The 20,927-nt window shown below is 54.1% G+C and overlaps 2 protein-coding genes across 2 annotated transcripts; both read left to right on the forward strand.

The window, feature by feature from the left end:
• Nucleotides 1-1,382: 1,382 nt before the first annotated feature.
• On the forward strand, nt 1,383-6,201 carry LOC102567882 (SLAM family member 9). Its single transcript, XM_059718056.1, has 6 exons — nt 1,383-2,434; nt 2,776-3,069; nt 3,640-3,756; nt 3,984-4,060; nt 4,714-4,826; nt 5,369-6,201. The coding sequence occupies exons 1-5, from the start codon at nt 2,101-2,103 to the stop codon at nt 4,819-4,821; spliced, it is 930 nt and encodes a 309-aa protein (XP_059574039.1). The 5' UTR covers nt 1,383-2,100; the 3' UTR covers nt 4,822-4,826; nt 5,369-6,201.
• A 1,685-nt stretch (nt 6,202-7,886) lies between these two features.
• Nucleotides 7,887-17,126, forward strand: ETV3 (ETS variant transcription factor 3). Its single transcript, XM_006275860.4, has 5 exons — nt 7,887-7,996; nt 9,880-9,942; nt 10,907-11,144; nt 13,238-13,353; nt 15,852-17,126. The coding sequence occupies exons 2-5, from the start codon at nt 9,897-9,899 to the stop codon at nt 17,045-17,047; spliced, it is 1,596 nt and encodes a 531-aa protein (XP_006275922.1). The 5' UTR covers nt 7,887-7,996; nt 9,880-9,896; the 3' UTR covers nt 17,048-17,126.
• Nucleotides 17,127-20,927: the final 3,801 nt, after the last annotated feature.

Raw genomic sequence — 20,927 nt, forward strand, 5'->3', positions numbered from 1 at the left:
CCCTCCAAAGCGGATCTAAAATGGCACCGTTCTGCTGTTCTGCAACACGTCGCAGCCTGGCACAGCTGGAGGGGGCAGGAGAGTCTGTAACATTGACGGCAAGACCTGCCAAGGGAAAGCCCCGGCCTTGAGCCAGCAGGCAGGTAGCTGAGCAGAGGCGGGTGAGGCTGAGAGCTGCAGACACCATGTTTGAGGATAAATATTGGGACTGGTTTATTATTCTATGGCAAGTGAGCGCAGTATATGGAAACGGAGGCCTTGCCTCTGGCACACCTCCGGGACACCAACCTGTTCCTGGCAGAAGGACACAGGTGGCACTGGAGCTCACCCAGACACCAGGATCAGCACAGGCTGGTGCATCCTGGTTCTCTGTTGTTGGCAAACCAGCATTTCACACCTGCTTGGGCTGGGTTTAAATTATTGCACAAGCTAATACAGAGGCTGAGCATAGCCTGGCCTGGGGTCTGATCGTTGAGCTACCATGAGCGGCTGATAAACCCACACCTCTGCTCCTGCTCTAGATTATTTTCATATAATAGAGACCACTGGGTGCTGCGGTCGGGGTAGAAAGCAGGGTGCAAGCTGGAGCATGCCGCATAGCAGCAGCTGCCTTTGCACTATACAAGCTGCACAAAGGGGCTTCAGCCAGAGCGAGACTCTGGTGTTGGTGTTTCTCCAAAGGGCTGGTGGGTGGTGGGTTTCAGAGAGGAGGGGCGGGGGCATGTGTGTGTGTGTGGCATGCGTCTCTCAGCCGCCGAAGCCTGCGGCTCCGTGCACCAGGTGCCGTCACATGTGCTGGGCGTGCGCCTGTTATAACCCAGCCTGTGGTTTGCTGGGTTCTGCGCTGGCCTGTGGTTCTGTCACTTCAGCTCGCAGACTTTGCAAACCAAATCGGCTGTGTTGACCCAGGGTGCAAACAGGCAAGAGAGAGGCAGACAAATCCACCTGGCCGAGCTCAGAGCTGAGAAATAATTAAATGTCATTAAGAAGTCACCCCTTCCCCCGCCTTCTGGAGAAGAGCTCTGCATAGCAGTGCAGGAAATCAGCATCTCATTATTTTGGCCACCGGAAGCTTTAATATAAAATTGGCTCTGTGATGTGGAAGCCTGATCTTCCTTTCTCTGTGTAATCGCATCTGCCTGTCCCTTTCAAAGCCCTGGATCTGAGCAATAAGCAGAGGCTGCCAGGGTGGGGGAGGGGAGGGGGATTAGATTAAAATTTAGTAATACCCAACCTTTGTGTTGCCTTCCCCATCCCAAACCTCTTCAAGAAAATTGGAGCCAAATCCCATGGTTCTCACTTGGATGGAAATAACACTAGGGATGGGAACTGGGGCTGGGGAAAGGGGCTGGACTGGGAGCTGGGTGGGAGGGTTTGGGACACTGGTCCTGCACTGGGACTCGGGGAGACACAGGATAAATTCCTTGTGCTGACAGCATGCAGGACTCAGGGTGTTTCTGGGCTGGCTCTTCCCTGCCTCCCGGCTCTTCGTGCTGGGACTAATTTGTTTTTTTAATATATTTATTTCATATGCCCAGTCAAATCAGCCAAATCAGTTCCAAATCATATAGATTGAGGAGAACTCAATCTTTCTAAAAACCATATTGATTGAGCTCAATCATACTAAACATCACGTATGGCGCTACAACCAGCGAGCATCCTCCATCCCAGACCTCTCACTGGGACTCCCAAATCCACTGGGAGGCATTGACTCTGGGACTTATTCAGCAAGAGCCAGAATAAGACAGAAAAGCAACTGCTTCTGGGCTGGAGCAGGATTGAGGCTTAGCCAGGCACAGCTAGGCAGCAGAGCGGGCTCAGGATTGCGGGGAAGAGGGGCCGGGGCCTCGCCGCAACAGCAGGGCTGTGCTGGGTGGGGAGACTGGAAAAAGTAGGGAGCTGACACGGAGGTGTCCTGGGGTCTTGGTCATCAGTGAGATTCAGGGCAGGGGAACACTTCCCACCTCTCACGTCATAGGGAGATAAATGAGCTCCATGACACATCTGGCCGCCTCCAGGGGCTCTGCCTACAGAGACCGTGGCTCCCTTGTTACCACCATTTCTTCCTTTTTTAATTGTCCTGTTTCTTAAGGTCTTGCGATGACCACTGCACAGCCCACAGCCCGCCAAATGAATCGGGTGCTGGGCAGCTCGGCCTGGCTGTCTGTGTCCCTGCCTCCAGGAGTGTCGGTGAAGTCAACAGAGTGGAGCTTCAACACAGGGTTGGGCCGCGCCATCATGGTAGCAGAGTTCATCTCCGGGTGGCCAGAGCAGCTGGATCCTGGTGACCAATTTGGAAAGCGCCTAGAGGTGCCCAATGCCACGACACTGGGCATCCGGGATCTGAAGAAGGATGACAGTGGCACGTATAGTGCCCGTGTGAAACTGCACCCAGCAACTGTGGAGGACCATCACTTCCACCTCGCCGTCTACGGTATGGGGCTGGGGGGCAATGCTTAGTGCTGGGCCCCGGTGCAGCCCATCTGGCTTCCAAAATGGGTACAGGGAAGGATCACAGCCCTCCCGTCTGTACCCCAAAGGCCCAGTCTGCCCTTCTAGGACCTAGGCCCAGGGGCAGAGCCGGATGGGGAATCAGAGCAAGCTGCCCTTGGGGATCTTAGGGACGTGTTTGAGGAGGTACAATGCTCTGCTGCCTGGAGCAAGACTCACCTGGGAGAGGTAGCTCTGGCCAAGCAGGGCGGATGATGGCTGGGGAACCTGGGCAGCTCAGAGCCCACAGTGCCAACACCTCTGTTTGGCTTGTTTCAAACTCAGAGCTGGTGCCAGCACCCGAGATCCAGAGCCAGGTGCACCCCAGCACGCTGGGCTGGTGCAACCTCACGCTGCATTGCCAGGTGCCCACCACAGCTGCCATGAACATCACCTGGGGCACAGGGGACTCCCCGCAAGATCTGGCGAGGCATCGCGTCTCGGCTGATGGCCAGAGCCTGCACCTGGCTCTGCCCCCGGGCACCTGGAACAACACCTACACCTGCAGCGCCAGCAACCCCGCCGACCAGAAAAGCACCTCCGTGGTCGTGCAGAGCCTCTGCCTGAGCAACACCACACGTGAGACCTGTCCTCCTGGCGGATTCAGAGTCAAGCAGCCGATGGGTGAGGGGAGGGGAACCCGGGACGCAGCTGGTTCCTGGCTATGTGTGTGTATTTGCACAGCGCACACGGATCCTGTTTCCTCAAAATCCCCATCCCCTTTTAAACCCTGCTGCCAAACCAAGCCCTGGAGGTCAGGACCCACCAAGCAATTCCCCTGCCAACCTGGGAACTGATTCATACCATTGCAAGCTCCTCAGGGGCGCAGACCCAAAGGGGTTTGGGCACTGCAATCTCCTTTGGTTTCAATGGGACTTGGATCCTATACTTTCCATTGAAAGCAATGAGGACAGAGGTGCCTAAATCCCCCGGGGAACATCTGGGCACCATGCTTCATTCCTAAAGCATCTGGCCAGATGTTCCCCTGGTCCCAAATCCTTGTTTGTAGGATCTGCTTGGCACCAAGAGCTATCACAGTCCCCCAGCTCTTGCCAGGCTATGGTGTGTTGCGCAGGGGTGGGGGGCACATCCTTCCCTGCACCCAACCACTCTGGGAGATGGTGAGCGATGCTGTTTTTTTGGTTGCAGATGCCACCATGTGGAGGTGGTTCCTCTGCATTGGGCTGATTGTCGCCGTGGCCGTGTGCTTTGGGGCCTGGCTCTGGAGGAGGAGGAGGAGGAGGAGGAGGAAGGCAGCTGGGAGAGGTGGGTCCCTGCTCTTTGCAGGAGCTCCATCTCAGAGACCTGACCCAGCACTGGAACAGGCCTTGGGAGGGCTGGGTCCTGCTCCCATCTTTGCTGCTGGGTGCCTCTGGGCAAATTCCTGCCTTCTGCCTTAGTTTTCCCATCTATGAAATGGGATGAGGAGATGGGGTTTGTTATTCGGTGAAGAGGCCTGGTCACTATACATGATAATCCTACCCTCTCCTCAGCCCCCATGCGAGACTGTCCCAGTGAGCCCCAGTACGCAGAGATCAAGAGGAGGAGACCACCGGAGGGGGATGAGCAGGTGAGTCCCTGCAGGAGGAGAAGTCCTGGTGCTCTCTGCCCATGGGGACTTGTACAGCGCAGGGATCCCCAGACCCACCAGGCCACGGCCTTGACCCCGGCCCCTTGACCCCATACCAGGAGCCTGAAGCTGCCCTCATCGCCCCTTGCCAGCCGGGAGATGTTATCGTGGCTGCCAGCTTCCTTCTCCCGGCTGCTGGGAGACATCCTAGAGAGCCTGGCAGAGCTCTCCCGTGCCACCCTGACAAGGCACTGCTGCCTGGGTCTGACCTTGAGACACCCCGCTTTGCAAGGGAGCGGCATAGTCTTCATTCCCTGTCCTATATTCCTCTGCAGCTGTTATGCAGCTGCCAGGCCCCACCCCAGAGGCAGTTGCATCCAAGGACGGGGCAAAGCTGGCACTTCCATGTCATCTATTTTTTACTTTGGCAAAACCCCTTGGCTTCCCTGGCTGTCTTCAGCCGGCTGGATGCAGGGTGTTTCCCAGGACTGGCAGGTCCGTGGGGATTTTTCCCTGGTCTTGTTCCAGCCAGGAGCACCCTCCGTCATGGACCTCCCCGCTGACCCCCCACAGGGGACCTGACAAGGGCAGCCCCTGCAGCCAGCGGCTGATCCAACAGCTGTTTCCACTTCTGCCTCATCCTTCTCTTGTAGATCCTGAGCTCCCCGCCTGAGAGCCCTGCTCAGAGCCTCCTAGCGATGACGCCGATCACCAGCATCTATGCCCAGGTCCAGCTGAGCACACCTCAGCTCCTCACCTAGGCCAGGTGAGGCTGTGGGGAACACGGGGCTCCGGCTGCATCTGCAGCACCCATCCAGGCTGCTTCCGTCTGGACGGAGCTGGGGCCATGCCTGTCAGCTCTCAGGGCAGTCTGGAGGACTGGGAAACCCCCATCCATCCTGAAGCCCTGACGGGAAAGGGTTTTCCTGCATGCTTAGACCTCCGGGGGCCTGTGGGAATGGAGCATCCTGTGCTGGTGCTCAGCACCAAGCTCTCTGGAGGGTACCAAACCTGTCCAGCCTGCTGGGAAGTGGGGGACAGAGGGAGCTGTGGCTGGAGGCAAAGGCAGGATCTTGGGGAATGGGGCCTGCAGGTTCTCCCCCCACCTTGGGAAGGGAGTGTGGAAGCGGGAGGCTGGTCTCCTGGGTCCCCTCCCTGGGCGGGTGGGGATGCGTGGCTTCTCTTCCCACTGCTGGGAAAGGCACAAGAGCCAGGACGCCTGGGGTCCCTGCTCATTTCTGGGAAAGGCGCGAGTGTCGGGACGCCCAGGTTCTGGCTCCTGCTCACGCTCCTGTGCTTCTTTTACAGGACTTCCTGGCTCTGAGAGAGGCTTTTCTGTTGAAATCGCTGCTGAAGTGCTTTGAAATTCCTGAGCCAAAGCCACCGCCCTCCCCCCCGTCTCTTGCACGCACGCACACAGGCCTGCACTCACATGCCTGCCTTTGCATATGCGTGCACTCGCACACATGCACACCCTGCCCAGCGTCCTTGTCACATCTGACCCTTCCCCTCTGCTTTGCTCCAAACCAGGCGCCCAGGACAGAGCTGGCTCTGCCTGGCCCAGGGGCTGGATGTGGGTGGCAGTGGCAGCAGCTGGTCTGTTGGCTCCAGAGCTGCGGCCGCCTGGGCCTGCCAGAGCTGGATTTCCAGTAGCTCCTTTGATCCTCTTCCCCATTCAGCTCTTGACTCTGCTTCTCTGGAGACGCCAGTGCCTTCCCTTGGCCCCAACCTGGGGGCAGCCCCACACCCCCCTGCCAATAAGGCCATGTCAGAACAGGGTCCTTGCCAAGCATCTGGACCCGACTTCTCAGAGTTGGTGCAGCCACCAGGACCCAGCAGAGCAGCCAGACAGAGAGGATGCTGGCCAGGCCAGGCTCTCCCAGGCAGAGGGGCCAGGAGTGCAACCCCCTCCTCTCCCCCACAGGCAGGAGGGACCTGGCCTGGGGGGGGAGATCAGGCTGGAGTTGAGCAAGCAGCTCTCCACCATCACAGGCTGTGAAGCCTCTTCCTCAAGGTGTTTCCTTAGGGTTGCACAAGATGCAAGTTCCAGCCCAGGGGACTCTGGAGACGAAAGGGAACCAGCGAGGGTGCACGCAGCCACATCTCTTGTGCTACTGAGTAAAGAGCAATGGTGGTTTGGATCCCATGTGAGCTCAGCGTGTTCTTACCCCAGGAAAGGGAACCAGTCCCCCGAGGACCTCTACTCCTGCCGTGGTGTTTCAGGGGGGAGGGAGTTGAAGTCCCTATGACTGATCTGGATGGGGGTGCGTTCAGCTCCATGGTCTCTTCCTGGGTGCATCAGGCCGGTCGAGACACGCTATGCAACTGTCCCTGTGTGCAAACTCATCCTGTTCACTAGCATTAGTTCTCTTGCACGAGCGCTGGTGTGCAAGGTGCTGTAGGAACAAGAGGATCCCTGCCTACCAGCAGCATCCTCCAGCGTCTGGAGTCCACAGAGGAAACCTCAGCCCAGCTCTGAGCATCCTCCCCACTGACCAACCCCACTGCTCACTTCCTCAGCCAGGTTGCTCTTCCGCAGCCCCCAGACGTGGGGGGAGGCACCTGGGAGGCCTTCCAGGTGCCTGGTGGGCTGCCCCGCTGACCCCTGGGAGGGGGGGCACCTGCAATTCAGGGCCTCCCCATGTGGTTTGGGACAGCCTGGGCCTGGCATGCAGGAGGAACAAGCTTGGCATCCGCAGACCCTCCTCCCACCGCAGAGAAGGAGGAACCAGACACGGATTCTGGGTCTGTGCCAGCGCGAAGCCGGCGGGTTCAGGCCTCCTGCACTGTCATCTTGTGTAAACCCCACGACCTCCCCACAGGCCTCCCCTGAGAGCTGCGTCCTCCAGGGAGCAAGAGGTTGGTGCGGCCCCGTGGTTTCCGGGACAGCGCTGTACCCTGATGCAGCCGGGGGGGGGGGGGAGGAGAGGGGCAGGGACACCCTAGGGGCATCTCTGTGGGGGGGCGGGGGGGCAGAGAGGTGTGGGACAGGACCAAACTGCAGGGGCTCAGACACCAGCCCCCCCCCACTGCAGCCCAGCCCCCTCCAGCACCCCCCACATGGCGGGGACTGACACCAGGGGCAGGTTCATGGGGCTCAAGCACCAGACCCACCCCCCCCACTGCACCCCCCATATGGACCCCCAGGGACAGGGGTTCAAGCCCCCGCCTCTTGCACCCCAACCCGCCCACGTGGACCCCCAGGAAGTTCAGGGGCTCAAACACCAGCCCCTCCTGCACCCCAACCCCCCTACATGGACTCCCAGGAGCAGGTTCAGGGGTTCAAAAGACCCCCTGCTGCACCCCAACCCCCCTCCCCCCGTGGGGGGAACCGACCCCAGGGGCAGGGGCTCAAGCACCAGCTGCACCCTCCCCGCCACGTGGATGGAACTGGCCCCAGGGGCGGGGCCTAGGGAACCCCCATGCAAATGAGCGTGGGTGACGTCACGCGGGGGGGGTTCCCCGGGGATCCTCGCGGAGCAGCGGCGCCCCCGTGCGGCCGCGCAGGGAAGAGTCGGCGCCGCCAGGGGGCGCCCCAAGCCCGCGTCTGTCTCTGCCCTGGGATAGCACAGCCTTACTCCGGAGCAGCGGCGTCCACACGGCCCATGATGCGAAGCAGCCCCCAACAATCCACATTAAAGTCCCGAATTACCCAATTCCCTCCCCCCACACACACACACGTTTGCTTTCCTAGGTTTTCTGTCCCCTCGCGGTCCCCGTCTGCGGGGCCCGTGCGCGCTGTGCGTGCACCGTGACGCAAGACGCCGCGGCGGCGGCGGCGGGGCGGAAGCGGAATGGCGTGGGCGCAGCCGGAAGTGCGTGGGAGGTGGCGGCGGTTCCGGTTCCGGTGGCTGGGCTGGGTGAGGGGGAGGCCGGAGCGAGCGAGGCAGAGCGAGGCCGAGCGACGGGCGCAGACTCCGCCGCCCCGACAGCGAGGTGAGGCCGCCGCCCCGGCGGGGAGGGGCCCGGGGGGGGTTGTGGCTGGGAACTGATTGCGGGGGGGGGGCATGATACTGACGGGGATTGGGGGAGGGGGATTTGGGGGGGCATGTACTGATGGGGGAGGGGGATTTGGGGGGGCATGTACTGATGGGGATGGGGGAGGGGAATTCGGGGGGGCATGTACTGATGGGGATGGGGGAGGGGAATTCGGGGGGGCATGTACTGATGGGGGGGCATATACCATGGGGGAGGGGGATTTTGAGGGAGGCAGGGGGTGTGGGCACTGGGGGTGCCTGTGGGGGAGGGGCTGCAGCTCGCGGGGGTCCCTGTGGGGCGCTGGCGCAGTGACGGGGGTCTCTGGGGTTTGCAGCGGGGGAGGGGAGCTGTTGACCAGGGGTTGGGGTGCTGAGAGCGCAGTGTAGGGCTCCCCGGGGGTGGGGAGCCTGGAAACTGCTCAGGGGGGAGGGGGGCGGTTTCGGGGTCCCGGGAGCGCAGGGGTCAGTCTCGGTGGTATTGTTCGCCCCGGGCTGGTTAATCCATTTACGAGGCTCTTATCAGCCGCGGCTCTGCCGGGGGAGAATCGCCAGCGCCAGCTCAGGCTGGTTGGGCCTTCAGGGTCTCTCTATCAACAACAGGCTGCTCCAGCTTCGAAATATCCAGGGGAGAGGAAGGGTTAAAAGTGCCCTGATTGTTTCGTCTTCTGGTGAATTGATGGGCAGAGCTTTTTTTTTCTTTTTAAAGTGCACGGATTGACGGGGCAGCGGAGATTTGAACCTTTCATGTTTGAAAGAGATTTAAAATGTTGGGATATCGATATCCCCTCACCCTCCCTCCCTCCCTGCTCCTCCGTAATCTCCAGGAGGTCAGCTTATTTGGAGGAGTTAAACATTGGCGGCGACTGCAGCTTCAGCAGTTAGGTGCTGTACTGTGAATTCAGGCCACTCGTTCCTTAATTTTAATTTGTTTTTGGAGACGGTGACATGCTCTGCCTTCCCTTGCACCATCTTCTTCCCCTCCTCCTCGTAGCTCTACCTCATCAAAGCATAGGGCTCAAACAGGAAACTTTATTGAGGAAGTCTAAATCTGAAATGTTTGATCATCTCTAAGAAGGGCTGATCGTAAGCACCCATTGACAGATTCATTTCCTCATAGAAACCGAGTGTAAGCTGGGTGCTGTCTCTGCCGCTGTTCACAAAGGACTCTATAATCAGATCGTGGGCTAGTTCTGGCCGCCAGATATATCTTTCAGCCCGCATAGGCGCATACTCCTCTAATTGTTGGACAGCTTCAGCACCCTTTTGAAGTTGCACCACAGACAATAGGCTGTTTTGTGTTTACTTCCTGTATCTCAATATATTCTTGGAAACATGAAACGACTGTATCTTGACTTCACGCTGCACGAGCAGGCAGGGTGCACAAAGGTAGTTTTTAATGTAGGCTTCCTCCCCCTAACAAAATTAAAATCAGATGTGCATTCTTGAGTGAGAATCAGGAGCTGGGGCTTTTTTTTTCCCTTCTTGCTGGTACATCATCTGGGCGAGCTTGGCAGCTTGTGTATTTTGGCACTGGGGCTCGTCTGGTAACAGAAGACAAACTGTTTGGCTTGTTTTGTCTGTCTCGTGGTCCTGTCTTGCTGTAAGTGGCAGGGCACAAGAGAAGCAAATATTATAGGCTGTGATTATGCGTCGCAGTGTGAAGCTGGGTGGCAGCCCTAGATCCCTTTGGCTGCTTGTAGTTGGGATTTTGGGGGTGCCGGGGCTGGGAGTCGGGGAAGGACTTGAGGCTTGTGGGATCCACTTTGGGTAAAGGAGAGTTGTGCTGCCAGGAATGAGACTGATGATGGAAACGAGCAACAGCTCTCTCTCTTTCTTTCACAGCCAGCAGGAGGGTGAAAATGAAAGCAGGCTGCAGCATTGTGGACAAGCCAGAAGGAGGAGGAGGTAAGCGACAGTGTCTAGCCTGAAATTCTGCACCCTGGGACCTCTCATGGCCTGATTTGCACTTACACTAAGACTCCTTGACACAGCTCTGGCAGCACAAATAAGCCTTAAATTGGGCTACTGGAGCAGTGTGTACATGGGAATCAATCTGAATATCAGCTGGCACCTGGATTAGAGATGAGGTTTGATGTCCTATGATTTCTGTATTTAGATTCCCCTAAAGCACTTACTGGATAAGTTCTCAATAAATTATCTGGTGAACCTTACAGGGTATGTGATATCTCAGCTCGATTCCAGGCTGGCGTATAACTGCTTTCAAGAGCCATTACTATCTAATACAGTGGAGACATAGATGCCATTCAAGCATAACGTGGTTTGGCCTAGCACAATTCACAAGCCAACCAAAACCTTGTCAGTGATTCAGGAAGCCCCAGTAGCAACAGTTGCTCTGGAGCCCTGTGCTGGCATGGCCAGCCTTGGCAGCAGTTTAGAAACACGGCAGGCTGCCCAGAGTCAGGGCAGGGGAGAGTCTGACTTCAAGGCTCACTAGAATCAGTTGGGTCACTCATGTGGGTACTTTATTTTGGACGCTCACCTTCAAAAACTGTGGTAATGTCTCAAGTTTCTGGGCCTCTCTCCAATGTTTCCAGCTCTTTTAGTCCCTTATATTTTTGTGTCTTTCTTCTGTTCAGTTTTGCAGTTTGTTTTTCAACTTTGCAGTACGAAATGGTTCCAGCCAGTGGTCTGGATTCCTAGGTACCAGGCCAGTAATTATATCCACCATCTGTCTGTTAGACCCTAACCAAGATAAGATACCTCTAGTAGTAGCACATGTACAAACAGCAAAAGACACCCCATGTTAAAGAGCGTGAAGATGTTGGGTTCCGATCCCAGACCAAACTAGCAGCACATTCTTTTCTCTGAGCTTCTCATTCGTTCCCTCTTGCTTTCGGTGCTTTTCAAGGCTATCACTTCCCGGAGTGGGCCTACAAGACTGAGTCCAGTCCTGGCTCCCGTCAGATCCAGCTGTGGCATTTCATCCTGGAGCTCCTGCAGAAGGAGGAGTTCCGCCATGTCATTGCCTGGCAGCAGGGCGAATATGGAGAGTTCGTGATCAAGGACCCCGATGAGGTGGCACGGCTGTGGGGCCGGAGGAAATGCAAGCCCCAGATGAACTATGACAAGCTGAGCCGGGCACTTAGGTGAGTGGAAGCAGGGATCAAAATGGTCATTAACTAGAGCAGTGGAGGTTTTTGGGCATGGATAACCAGAAGACTTAGTTAATCCACATAGAACATGAATTATGGGGATTGCCTTAATCTCCCTGTCTCAGTTGTCCCTGGAGAGCTTTGGCTCTGAGTTTGGCTTGTATCTGGGAAAGGTTGGGAATATTTCCAAGCAGCTATGACCTGACAGACTGGTTCTGTCCCCAGCTGTGGCAGGCAAGGAGGTAAATTTCTCCTAATAAGCTGAAGATTGTTGTAATCAGGATTAATTTGTTCCAGGGAGCTTTGCTGCCTCTCTTCTCTTCCTCTATTGTTGATGCCTCCCTGACCAGCGTAGGTGTGGGAGGAAACCTTAGGTGTGCTCCATTATCTCTCCATCAGCGATAATTTCAGAGAAAGCAACTCCCCTCTCCAGTGTAAATGTTTCTTGTGCCAAACTAGGGTGAAGAGCCAGGGTTCCTTTCCAGCCCCCAGTCAGTCATTTTACAGTGTCCCCATTTCCACCTACAGTTACGCAAATGTTGCCCGTCTAGTATTTATATGTTTCTGCGTAGCAAGAAATTCCATAGATCAGCTCTGCTGCATTCTCTTTAGCAGCTCTAAACTATTTTGGGCTATTTTGGAGCCCTACAGCTGGTGTCGGAAGTCCTGCTATCCTCATGAGAGATCACCCACGGGTCGGAGATGCTATGCAGCCAGCAGCTCCTTTGTTTAGAAACATCTGACACAGTGACAAGGGCTCGATCAGCTGACAGCCTGTCCTTGATAGCGTCAGATCTCCCAGTGAAATTCCCCCCAGCTTTACTTACCCATATCAAGTGTTTTTTCAATCACCCCTTTGTAGTTTGAAGGGGAAGTAACCAGAAATGGATGCAGTCCTGTGGGAAAGCACAGTTTAGCAAGGGCTGTCATTATAAAAATGACTTTGGGTTCCTTTGCGAGAGGCTGTGGTGTTCCCGATGTTGCCAATTATATGGACCTCGCTGCCATGTGCCCTCTGATCCCTCCCGGGTGGGGCAGGCAGAAGATAAACAAGGCAGCAAACACAACAGGCTCATAATGGAACAGGAAGGAAACAATAAATCGAATGGCACCAACACTGTAATTGATGTATGGGAGTGGAAGGGACTCCACCTGCCCCATCTGGCTGTGCTTGGTGCCTCCGTCACACCGAAGACAGCAGAGAAGTGAGATTAATCAGTGCTGCTGTCCTGAGTCTCTGCCTTGAGTAGGAACCTTAGTCTTCCTGCTTCTTCCTGGAGCCACAGCTGCTTGATTTCACCTTGTCTGTGCCAGCGGGAAGAGCAGGCAACCTGCCTTTTAAAGAAGGGGTGGTGGGACCAAATAGCGTGCTACATCTCTGCACATTCCATATTACTAAAAGAATAAAGACCAGAGGTGGCCTGGGTATAAACAGTTGTGGCTCCTCTTCCAGATGCATGGAGGTTACTTGAGTGCTGGCTTCTAGTCTCGATCCCACTGCATCCCTGTGGCCATTATTGCTGTGGCTTATGTAGTAGTATACCAGTAATGCAGTGCGTGGTTGGTTGCCTCCAGTGTGATTTAGCAGTTGGAAATGAAGAGCTTGTGCAACCAGGCTTCTCTCTGTGGACTGTTAATGAGCCTTCTGGAGACCCTGGGACAGGGCTGTCTCCCTTGGGAGAGTGTCACTTGATCTAACGATGTGGGAGGCACTGTAGCCTTGTAAGGAGCATATCAGACGAACACACGGGCCTGCTGGGTTGGTCACCTTAGGCAAGTGATTTCCATTCTGTCTGCCTCTGATACCATACTCTTCGTGCCAGTGCTAAGTTCCTCCAGAGCTGTTGGGGCTGCTGCTGAGAAGTACCCAGGTGCCAGCTGGGCACATTTGACCAGCCTCCGTTGTCTTGTGCTTCTCTTCTTCCTCATGTTCTAAATGATCGTATCTCTCTGTAGTCAAGCAAGACGTGCACATGGCAGGCACTGGGTGGTCTGTAGACTGGTGTAAGCATCAGAAATGGGGCTGCCTTTGCTCAGGTGGGCAGGCATCCTAATAGGCTTACATTTTTGACCCTTTCTTCCAACAGATACTATTACAACAAACGGATTCTTCACAAGACAAAGGGCAAGAGGTTCACCTACAAGTTCAACTTCAACAAGCTGGTGATGCCCAACTACCCGTTCATTAACATACGGCCCAACGGTAAGCTGGTCCCTGGGCTCTGGCAGATGTTAATCGGTGCTGGAGAGTGGGTGCACATGGAATCCTGGTACAAGACAATAGGGCAGGTGGGAAGATAAAGCCGGCTGGGCAATCTGTGCAGGTTCACCTCTCAGGGATCTTTAGCTTGAAAGACTGGGCCCAAGCTATCAGTGCTAATGTGGTGGGAATGTGTGGACTTTGATAACGCTTTATCTGGAATGCCCCTTCCCTGTGTCACAAGCTCATCTGTGGTTGCCTTCAGGGCAGGCTCAAGGCATTCTGGTTTCCTATTGAGCAGGCTCCTTGAGATGTCCTTATTGGATGCAGCAGGTTTGCTTTGCTCCCAATGTTACTGGGGTGTGTTGCCCTTCTGATAATGGAGGGGTTTAGTTATATTGCCAGGGACCTTGTCTTACGTGTTTGCAAAGCACGGAGTGTATTTACAGCACCATGTGACCTTTCTCGCTGAGGGGCCCAGAGGTCTGCAGGCATGGGTGCGTGCGAATGTTATCAAAATGTTCACAACCTAATGACAGTGGCAGAGCTCCCTGCTCTTGTGAAGATCGGTTCAAACAGCTCTTATGCCGCCAACTGCCCAGTTTGCTGGCTCTTCCACCCCTTTGATGTCAAGCCGAACAAATTCTTTGCTATGTTGCTTTGGCTTTCAGGGTAATTTACTAGCGAGTGCAGTTCAGAGCATGGATATGAACTATGTCATGGGTTTGAAGGGTGGCACAGGAGCTTCTGAACTCCTGCTGTGACCCAAACCCACAGTGATTCACAGAAAGTTTCAGTGGTGGCCAGTAGCATGTCCTCAGCACAGTCTCCTGAAGAAAAGTCACTCCAAGGTGGGAGCTAGCACTTATGCTAAAGACAAGTCCACCCTGTGTGAGCTAGAAACCCCTGAAACCATTTTATATGACCCTGGATTCTGACCTAAAGGAACACTGATGTTGAAGGGCGAGTGCCTGGAGCTGGGCTGGGCTGGGAGCCACAGCTGCCTCTGAGAAACTGGCTGTGGCCAGCAAAGCACTTTGGGAAGCCACTGAATGCTGGTCTCAGGCAACAGATCTCCTTCCTGTAAGAACCAGCTCAGCGGGGACCCAGGGCTACCTGTGCTTAGAGCACTCCCGGAGAAGCCCTTGGGAGCAGCTGCCAAGTAGAAAGGGGGTGCAGGAGCTGAGCATTGATACCAAGGCACTTGCACCTCTGCAAAGCTGGCAGGGCTCGTTTTCCAAGAGAAGGATGTTTGTCATCCTTGTTGTAGTTCTCTCTTCCTAGATACTGTGATAACAGAAGACTTCGTAATACCTCGAGCAAGCTTGGCACCGCACCTGTCATGTGTCTCACTCCTCAGCTGACTCAAGTTGCACCAGGAAACCTTAGCCCTGAAAGAATAGAAATGGGGTTTCAAAGAAATGGTCCTTCAAGCACCTGCTTGCTTGTGAACCAAGGGGGTGTACAGAGAGAGACCTCACCACTGAGGCAGTGATACTGCCTCCATGTAAGAAATGCTGCGTTTGCAGAAGGAGAAACATATTTTCCAGAGCATGGGGAACACAAAACATCGTGTGAGGCTGCACTGCCAAGCTGTAATTACTGCAGCAACAAGTCCAGGCAGCTCCTTCTCGCCATTGCTTGCTGCTGTTCCTTTTCCCTGTTTGCAGGCACTCCCTTTTGTCTCTGGGGCATGCATTTAAAAAAAAAAAAAAAAAGAAGTTTGGAGACTTGGAATGCATCTGTCTAATTTAATTACAACCTGTTTTGTTTTCTCGTGGCTGGCATGGGGGTTGGGAAAGCAAACCTGTTTGGGACACTGGGATCCGGTTTTCTCTCCTCACTCTCCCTTGTGCACTTTAATGGGGTGGAAGAAGCTGAATTGAGGGGTGCGAGGGGAGAAAGCGGGTGTGAGAGTGCATTCATCAGACTCCTATTAGCAGCAGTGAATCCAAGGCAGTGGGGTGTTCTCTGTCCTTCTGCCAGAAGTCAGATCTGAAACTGGTCACTGCTGGGAGCACATGGTCTGAGCCGAAAGGCCGAGTGCTAGAACCTCTGCTGCTCCAGGAAAGCCCACACTCATGCTTTGCAAACACCCACTGTGGGGTTCAGAGCATGTGGCACCTGCAGCGAGGCCTCATTGCATAACGCTCCTGCAGGCTTCAAGCTCAGGAGAGCAGGGGACAGGTGCATGGTGTGTTAGGGTGTGAAAGTCGATGACGAGTGGACAGTGCTAAGAGACAAAAGCAACTCCAGGAGCTGAAGGGAGGATCCTTTGCCCTTCGGCAAGATCCTAAGGTGGGGGTAGAGGAAGGCAGAGCTGCAGGTGGGAGGAGAGGGAAGAGCGGATTAGGAAGGCTCCTTCCAGCCGATCACCTGTTGCACTGTTCACTGTTGATGGTGCTCTTGTTTCAGCCCAGGGAAGGCCTTGCTCTGGGACTTGCCTCTGTGACTAATCAGGTCCCTAACCTTCTTGTCTGGCTTACTTTCCTTTGCACCAGGTGTCGTGCCACAGAGTGCCCCTCCTGTTCCCACTGCCTCCTCCCGGTTCCATTTCCCACCTTTGGACAGCCACTCCCCCACCGAGGATGCCCAGCCCAGCCGGTTTCCCACAGGGCCCCTGGTGCCATCCAGCCAAGAACCTTTGAGCGACAGTGGCGAGAGGAAGCCCGATGTGCCCGAGCTGGAGGACGGCTCCTCTGACTGGCGGCGTAGCATGGATCTCATGGCACCTCGCAACGCAGTGGGCCCCGGCGGCATCAACCCTCAGAAACGCAAGCCGGAGATCATGCTGCCTCTCTTCACAAGGCCTGGGATGTACCCGGATCCTCACAGCCCTTTCGCCGTATCCCCTCTGCCAGGGCGCGGCGGGGTGTTGAATGTCCCAATCTCACCTGCCATGTCCCTGACTCCAACCCTCTTCTCCTATAGCCCTTCGCCAGGTCTCAGCCCTTTCGCAGGCAGCAGCTGCTTTTCTTTCAACCCTGAGGAGATGAAACACTACCTGCATTCACAAGCCTGCTCTGTCTTCAACTACCATCTGAGCCCGCGGACTTTCCCTCGTTATCCAGGGCTCATGGTCCCACCACTACAGTGCCAAATGCCTCCAGAGGAGCAAACCCAGTTCCCCATCAAGCTGCAACCTCCTCCTATCGGACGCAAAAACAGGGAGAGACTGGAAAGCACTGAGGAGTCAGCTGCCCCCCAGCTTGCTACCCCTTCCCCCAGGGTGAAGATTGAGCCTATGGTGGACAAGGAGCTGGAAAGTGAAGAGCTTCCAGCAAAAGGAAAAGACAAAGCCGAGAGGGAGGAAGGATCTGGCTTGGCAATGCATAATGCCACCCTGGAAGGAGAGAAGGGGACTATCTTTGCCAGGCCGGCTGCCCCGTCCTGGTCCCTGACCCAACCAGCATCCACCCAGGTAAATGTCTCAGCTGAAGAGTCCCAAGAACAAGGGGATGGTGGTGGAGAGAAGCCATCCAGAGATCCAGTTGGAGAAACCGGGACCCAGGAGAAGAGAGAGGATGCCCTGATGCCACCCAAACTGCGTCTCAAGCGCCGTTGGAACGGTGACCGCCAACCGGAAGCTACCGAGGAGCGCCAGAATGGGAAGGTCCACTGGAACGGTGCGCTGGGTGCCCCGCACCTGGTGGCAGAACCCAAGGCAGTGACTGCCACGGCCACGTCCGACACCTAGGATCCAGGAGTGCCGCCGTCCGCTTGGACCGACAGCCGTGTATTTATGTAGCGAGATTGCAGAGTGGGGGTGGGGGCGGGGGCGGGGCGGGGAGGGGGATTAGGCTGGTTTGATCATTCTAGAGACTAGGATTTTCTGGGTTTCTGTTTGTTTTTTTTGTTTCGTTTCGTTTTCCTTGTCGAATCGCAGGTGAGATGCAGTCGGCTTGCTCAGATTAGGAGGGGGAGACGCTCGCCTCTTCCAGGCCTCTCGCAAACTCCAGAGAGGCTGAGGCCGAGGTCTCCGCCAAGGCTTAGGGACTCCAGCCATAATCTACTTTATATTCTCTAGTATTTATAGAAGCAGGAATCTGACTACTTCTAGTTCTTTGTATGGAGTCCAGCATAACAGTGAGAAGGATTTCCTGGCAGTTTGGGGTGCGGCCTTTGTCAATGTGGGGATCAGTCTGTTTTTAGTGGGGATGGGAGTGTGGGGTATTGCACTGTCCTTCGCTTGGAATAAATTGTGGAAAGACACATGTCAGGAAGGGAGAGAGGCCTGCCAAAACCATGACGGTGGTGGGCTGGGGGGCAATTTGTGTTAGGACTTGAGGGCATCAAGGCAGCTCTTTTAGCTTTCTTGAAACATTGAAGAAGCCATGAGCAGTTGTAAAATCTTTCAGGGAAGGGAGTGGGGTGGGGAAAATAACCTAATGCCTTTAATATACGCATTAAAATGTACCCAAGGTTTGTTTTTTTTCCCCCTTTTCCTAATTGTATGGGTGGAGTCAGGAGCGATTGGAAGATTAACACTGAGATGATTGTGGTGAGTTCATAGAGGAGGAATGAGGAGAGCTTTGCTAAGTCTATTTCCTTTCTTGTTTGGTTTCCCCTATCACTTTGAGTCATGCCTTAACTACATATACACTTTATGTGATCAGGGTCTATTGACAGAAGAAACTTGTGCAAGAGCAGCTGAGCCGAGGCTGGGTTGAGGTTTCGTCTCACGATCGATAGTGTTGGCAGGAGATTGCAGAGGGTGAGCCAGCAGTGGCTGGAGGACAGAGGGTTGCATGGAGAAGCAGGGGAAGTCCAGGCAAGCGTTGAGGCCAGGCCTTCAGTGAGCGCACAAGGAGCTTGGAGGTGGATTGGAGAGGGCGCGCGGGGGGACTGGGCACCAGCCGCTCAGGCCTCATGGCACGGATCTTGTTGTTGAGTTGCTATAAACCTGCTATTTCCCTGGATAGCTGCGTTTCTCGTTAGCCTAATTAGCCTAGATTGCGGCAAGGACCATGGATCTTTCCTGCTGCATTGGGTCTCCCTTTCTAGGGATTCCTTGAAAAGAACTGACACACTTGATCTCCACAGGGCTGCAGTGGTCTCTGCAGCCTTGCGGCTGATTCACGCCGGTCTAGGAAAACAGCCTGAAGCAGGCGAGTGACTGTAACCAGGAGCTTAGCTGCTGCAAGAGGACGGATGGGGAGGTGTGAGAGCACAGGGCTACTCGCACGCACTAGGCGCAGAAGCTTGGTCTGTGCCCTTTTAGGGGGCAGTTTGTCTGTTTGGATAGGAGCCCGCATCGAGGCACTGTCCAAGCCAAGTACTGTACATAGTACAAGGTGGGTTCTTCAGAGGAATCCTCCATTGGGTAACTAATGCCTGAGAGGCAATGGAAGAGAAACAACCTGGGGTGGGAGGGGAGGGTGGGGAAGGGGGTTGTCATCTCTTTACCGGGGTAGTTCATCTTAGTTGCCGTATCGGCGCCTTTCATGGTTTGTTCCAGGCCTCCCAGTGCCGCAGACTGCAGCTCAGCGGGGCCTCCAAACCCGCAGACCTCCTCGCTCCCAGTTCACAGCCATCACCGCCAGCCCCTGCAGCTGGCTTTCTAGCCCCTAGGTTTATCTCCACATTTGGAAGCAAATACAGTGAGGGTTTGGAGGGGAGGAAGGGATGCAAAGGGCGTTGTGGGTTTGAGAAGACCCCCTTCCCAGAGGGAGGGCCAGCAGATGTCAGTATGAACTCAGGAATAGAAACATGAGGCCTTTCAAATCAGTACTGCATATCTTCACCCCCAGTGTTCCCAAGTGCCAGATCTAATGCTGCCGCCTCTTCCGGGCAGAGGCGGGCAGGGGAAGCGGAATCACCTGCTTCGCAGTTCTTTAAAAAAAAAAAAAAAAATGGAAGTTGACTACATTGAAAATGTCGTTTGGCTTTAAAAGTTCGTAACCTGTTTGGGTCAGGGGGTTCGATAGCCATTGCACTGTAGACTGGGAGCTCCACGTTCAGGGATAAAGGACTCAGGTTCTCAGGACAATGGACCAGCAAGTGCTGGGTACATCGGGTTTGGGGTGATGTATTCAGCTTTGGTGGGAGAGGCGGCCTTGCCACCCTCTTCCCTATCTGGCTCGGGAAGTCACCTTTTTTTTTTTTTTTTTTTGCAAAGGCAGGTGCTCCTCCTGGCCAGACTTCACCTTGCCTAGCAGCAGCTGAAAGGAGGAAACTTATAAATACATTTTAAATGAAAAAATATATATTCCAATGTGCCAAATATTTAAACTTGTGAAGTTTAAATGGTTGAAATTTCAACGTCCACCTGTATTAATTAATCAAGAGCATGTTAATGTTTAAACCATTTTTGCTTTGTTTAGCCATAGAGAATATGTAGGAAAGAACTTTTTGATCGGACAACCAGCTGCCATCCAGCTTTCCGGGGAGGCCTCGTCGGGGCAGAGCGGGGGTAGCGAGTGCCAGCCACGCGGCTCCTCCAGGCGTGAACCGAGCCTTGCAAAATCTGCAAGCCCTGAGCTTGCCCTACTCCATGAGGAAAATGAGTCCCCACCCTGCCCCTTCAGAGGCAAGTAGGATTTTGCAAGGCCAGACTAAATGGGAGATTTCTGCGGCGACCGTATCCCTGCTCCAGCTGGAGAGAGTCAACTCCCAATAGTGCTGCCTGGGTGGAGAGAAAGGAAAGCCCCTTTCTAGAAGCATTAACTGCAGTGGCCAATTGCCGCTGCCTTCACCTATCGGACAGGTTAAACCCGCTGCTTGGTTGTTCCTTGTTTTTATTTATTCCGTAATTATGTTTTTGTTTTTATTTTATTTTTTTAAGTAAATCTTTTCTTTTCCTTTTTTTTTTTTTTTTTTTTTTTTTTTGTCTTATGGATCCTGGTGGGTTGGTTTTTAAAGGAAAATAGACGTCTTCTTTGGTTTGAAATATTTTTAATCAGATTGTTTAAAAGCAAAAAAACTGTTCCATTTTAGAGTGTTTTAAAAGAGAAAGTATTTACCCATAGACAGTTGTAATTTCACTTTTCATGAGGCATGTTCTTTTGACTTGATTCGAGTTGATTCAGCAGGGATTAGTAAGGATGTATACACATTGAAACAATGAAATGGTTAGCTTGCGCTATCTGTCCACTGAAAGCGAGATTGAAAAGCGTGTGTGTATATGTACATAAAAAATGTAAAGTAGTCTTTAAATACTTCATTGTGCAGTGCCTTTAGACGTTCCACTTTCTATAAAGTCTTCAAAAAAAAAGTTTGCATATATATATATATTATATATATATGATGTAATGTTATAGAAATATATGTATAATATACATATTTTTTCCAGGGGTATCTGATAGCTCTGTATTTTGTTATGGAAGTTGAAAGAAAAAAAAGTATTTTACCTCAAATTAAAAAGTTAAATAAACCTTTTAAATAAGCCTACACACGTGTGGCTTTGCTTTGTCCAGCTCCGCATGCCGTCTGCTACTGTAGAGCCCTCCTGGTCACAACGCCTCTGGGGGGAATACAGGCCTGGGTTCTCCAGGTTGGAAGTGGGGGGAGTACTTTTGCCATAAGATCCTGTCCTGCACTTTCCCCATCCCCTGAAGCCTGTCCCTGGCCGGTTTGCA

The sequence above is a fragment of the Alligator mississippiensis genome, chromosome 15 (genome assembly GCF_030867095.1).
Source record: "Alligator mississippiensis isolate rAllMis1 chromosome 15, rAllMis1, whole genome shotgun sequence".
NCBI classification, from domain to species: domain Eukaryota; kingdom Metazoa; phylum Chordata; order Crocodylia; family Alligatoridae; genus Alligator; species Alligator mississippiensis.

Excerpts from the sequence above, each read along its gene's own strand:
- LOC102567882 (XM_059718056.1), top strand. The coding sequence starts at position 2,101 with ATGACCACTGCACAGCCCACAGCCCGCCAAATGAATCGGGTGCTGGGC. Across the intron at positions 2,435-2,775 it reads CTTCCACCTCGCCGTCTACG|AGCTGGTGCCAGCACCCGAG; the intron begins GTATGGGGCTGG and ends TTTCAAACTCAG. Across the intron at positions 3,070-3,639 it reads CTGCCTGAGCAACACCACAC|ATGCCACCATGTGGAGGTGG; the intron begins GTGAGACCTGTC and ends TTTTGGTTGCAG.
- ETV3 (XM_006275860.4), top strand. The coding sequence starts at position 9,897 with ATGAAAGCAGGCTGCAGCATTGTGGACAAGCCAGAAGGAGGAGGAG. Across the intron at positions 11,145-13,237 it reads AAGCTGAGCCGGGCACTTAG|ATACTATTACAACAAACGGA; the intron begins GTGAGTGGAAGC and ends TTCTTCCAACAG. Across the intron at positions 13,354-15,851 it reads CATTAACATACGGCCCAACG|GTGTCGTGCCACAGAGTGCC; the intron begins GTAAGCTGGTCC and ends CCTTTGCACCAG.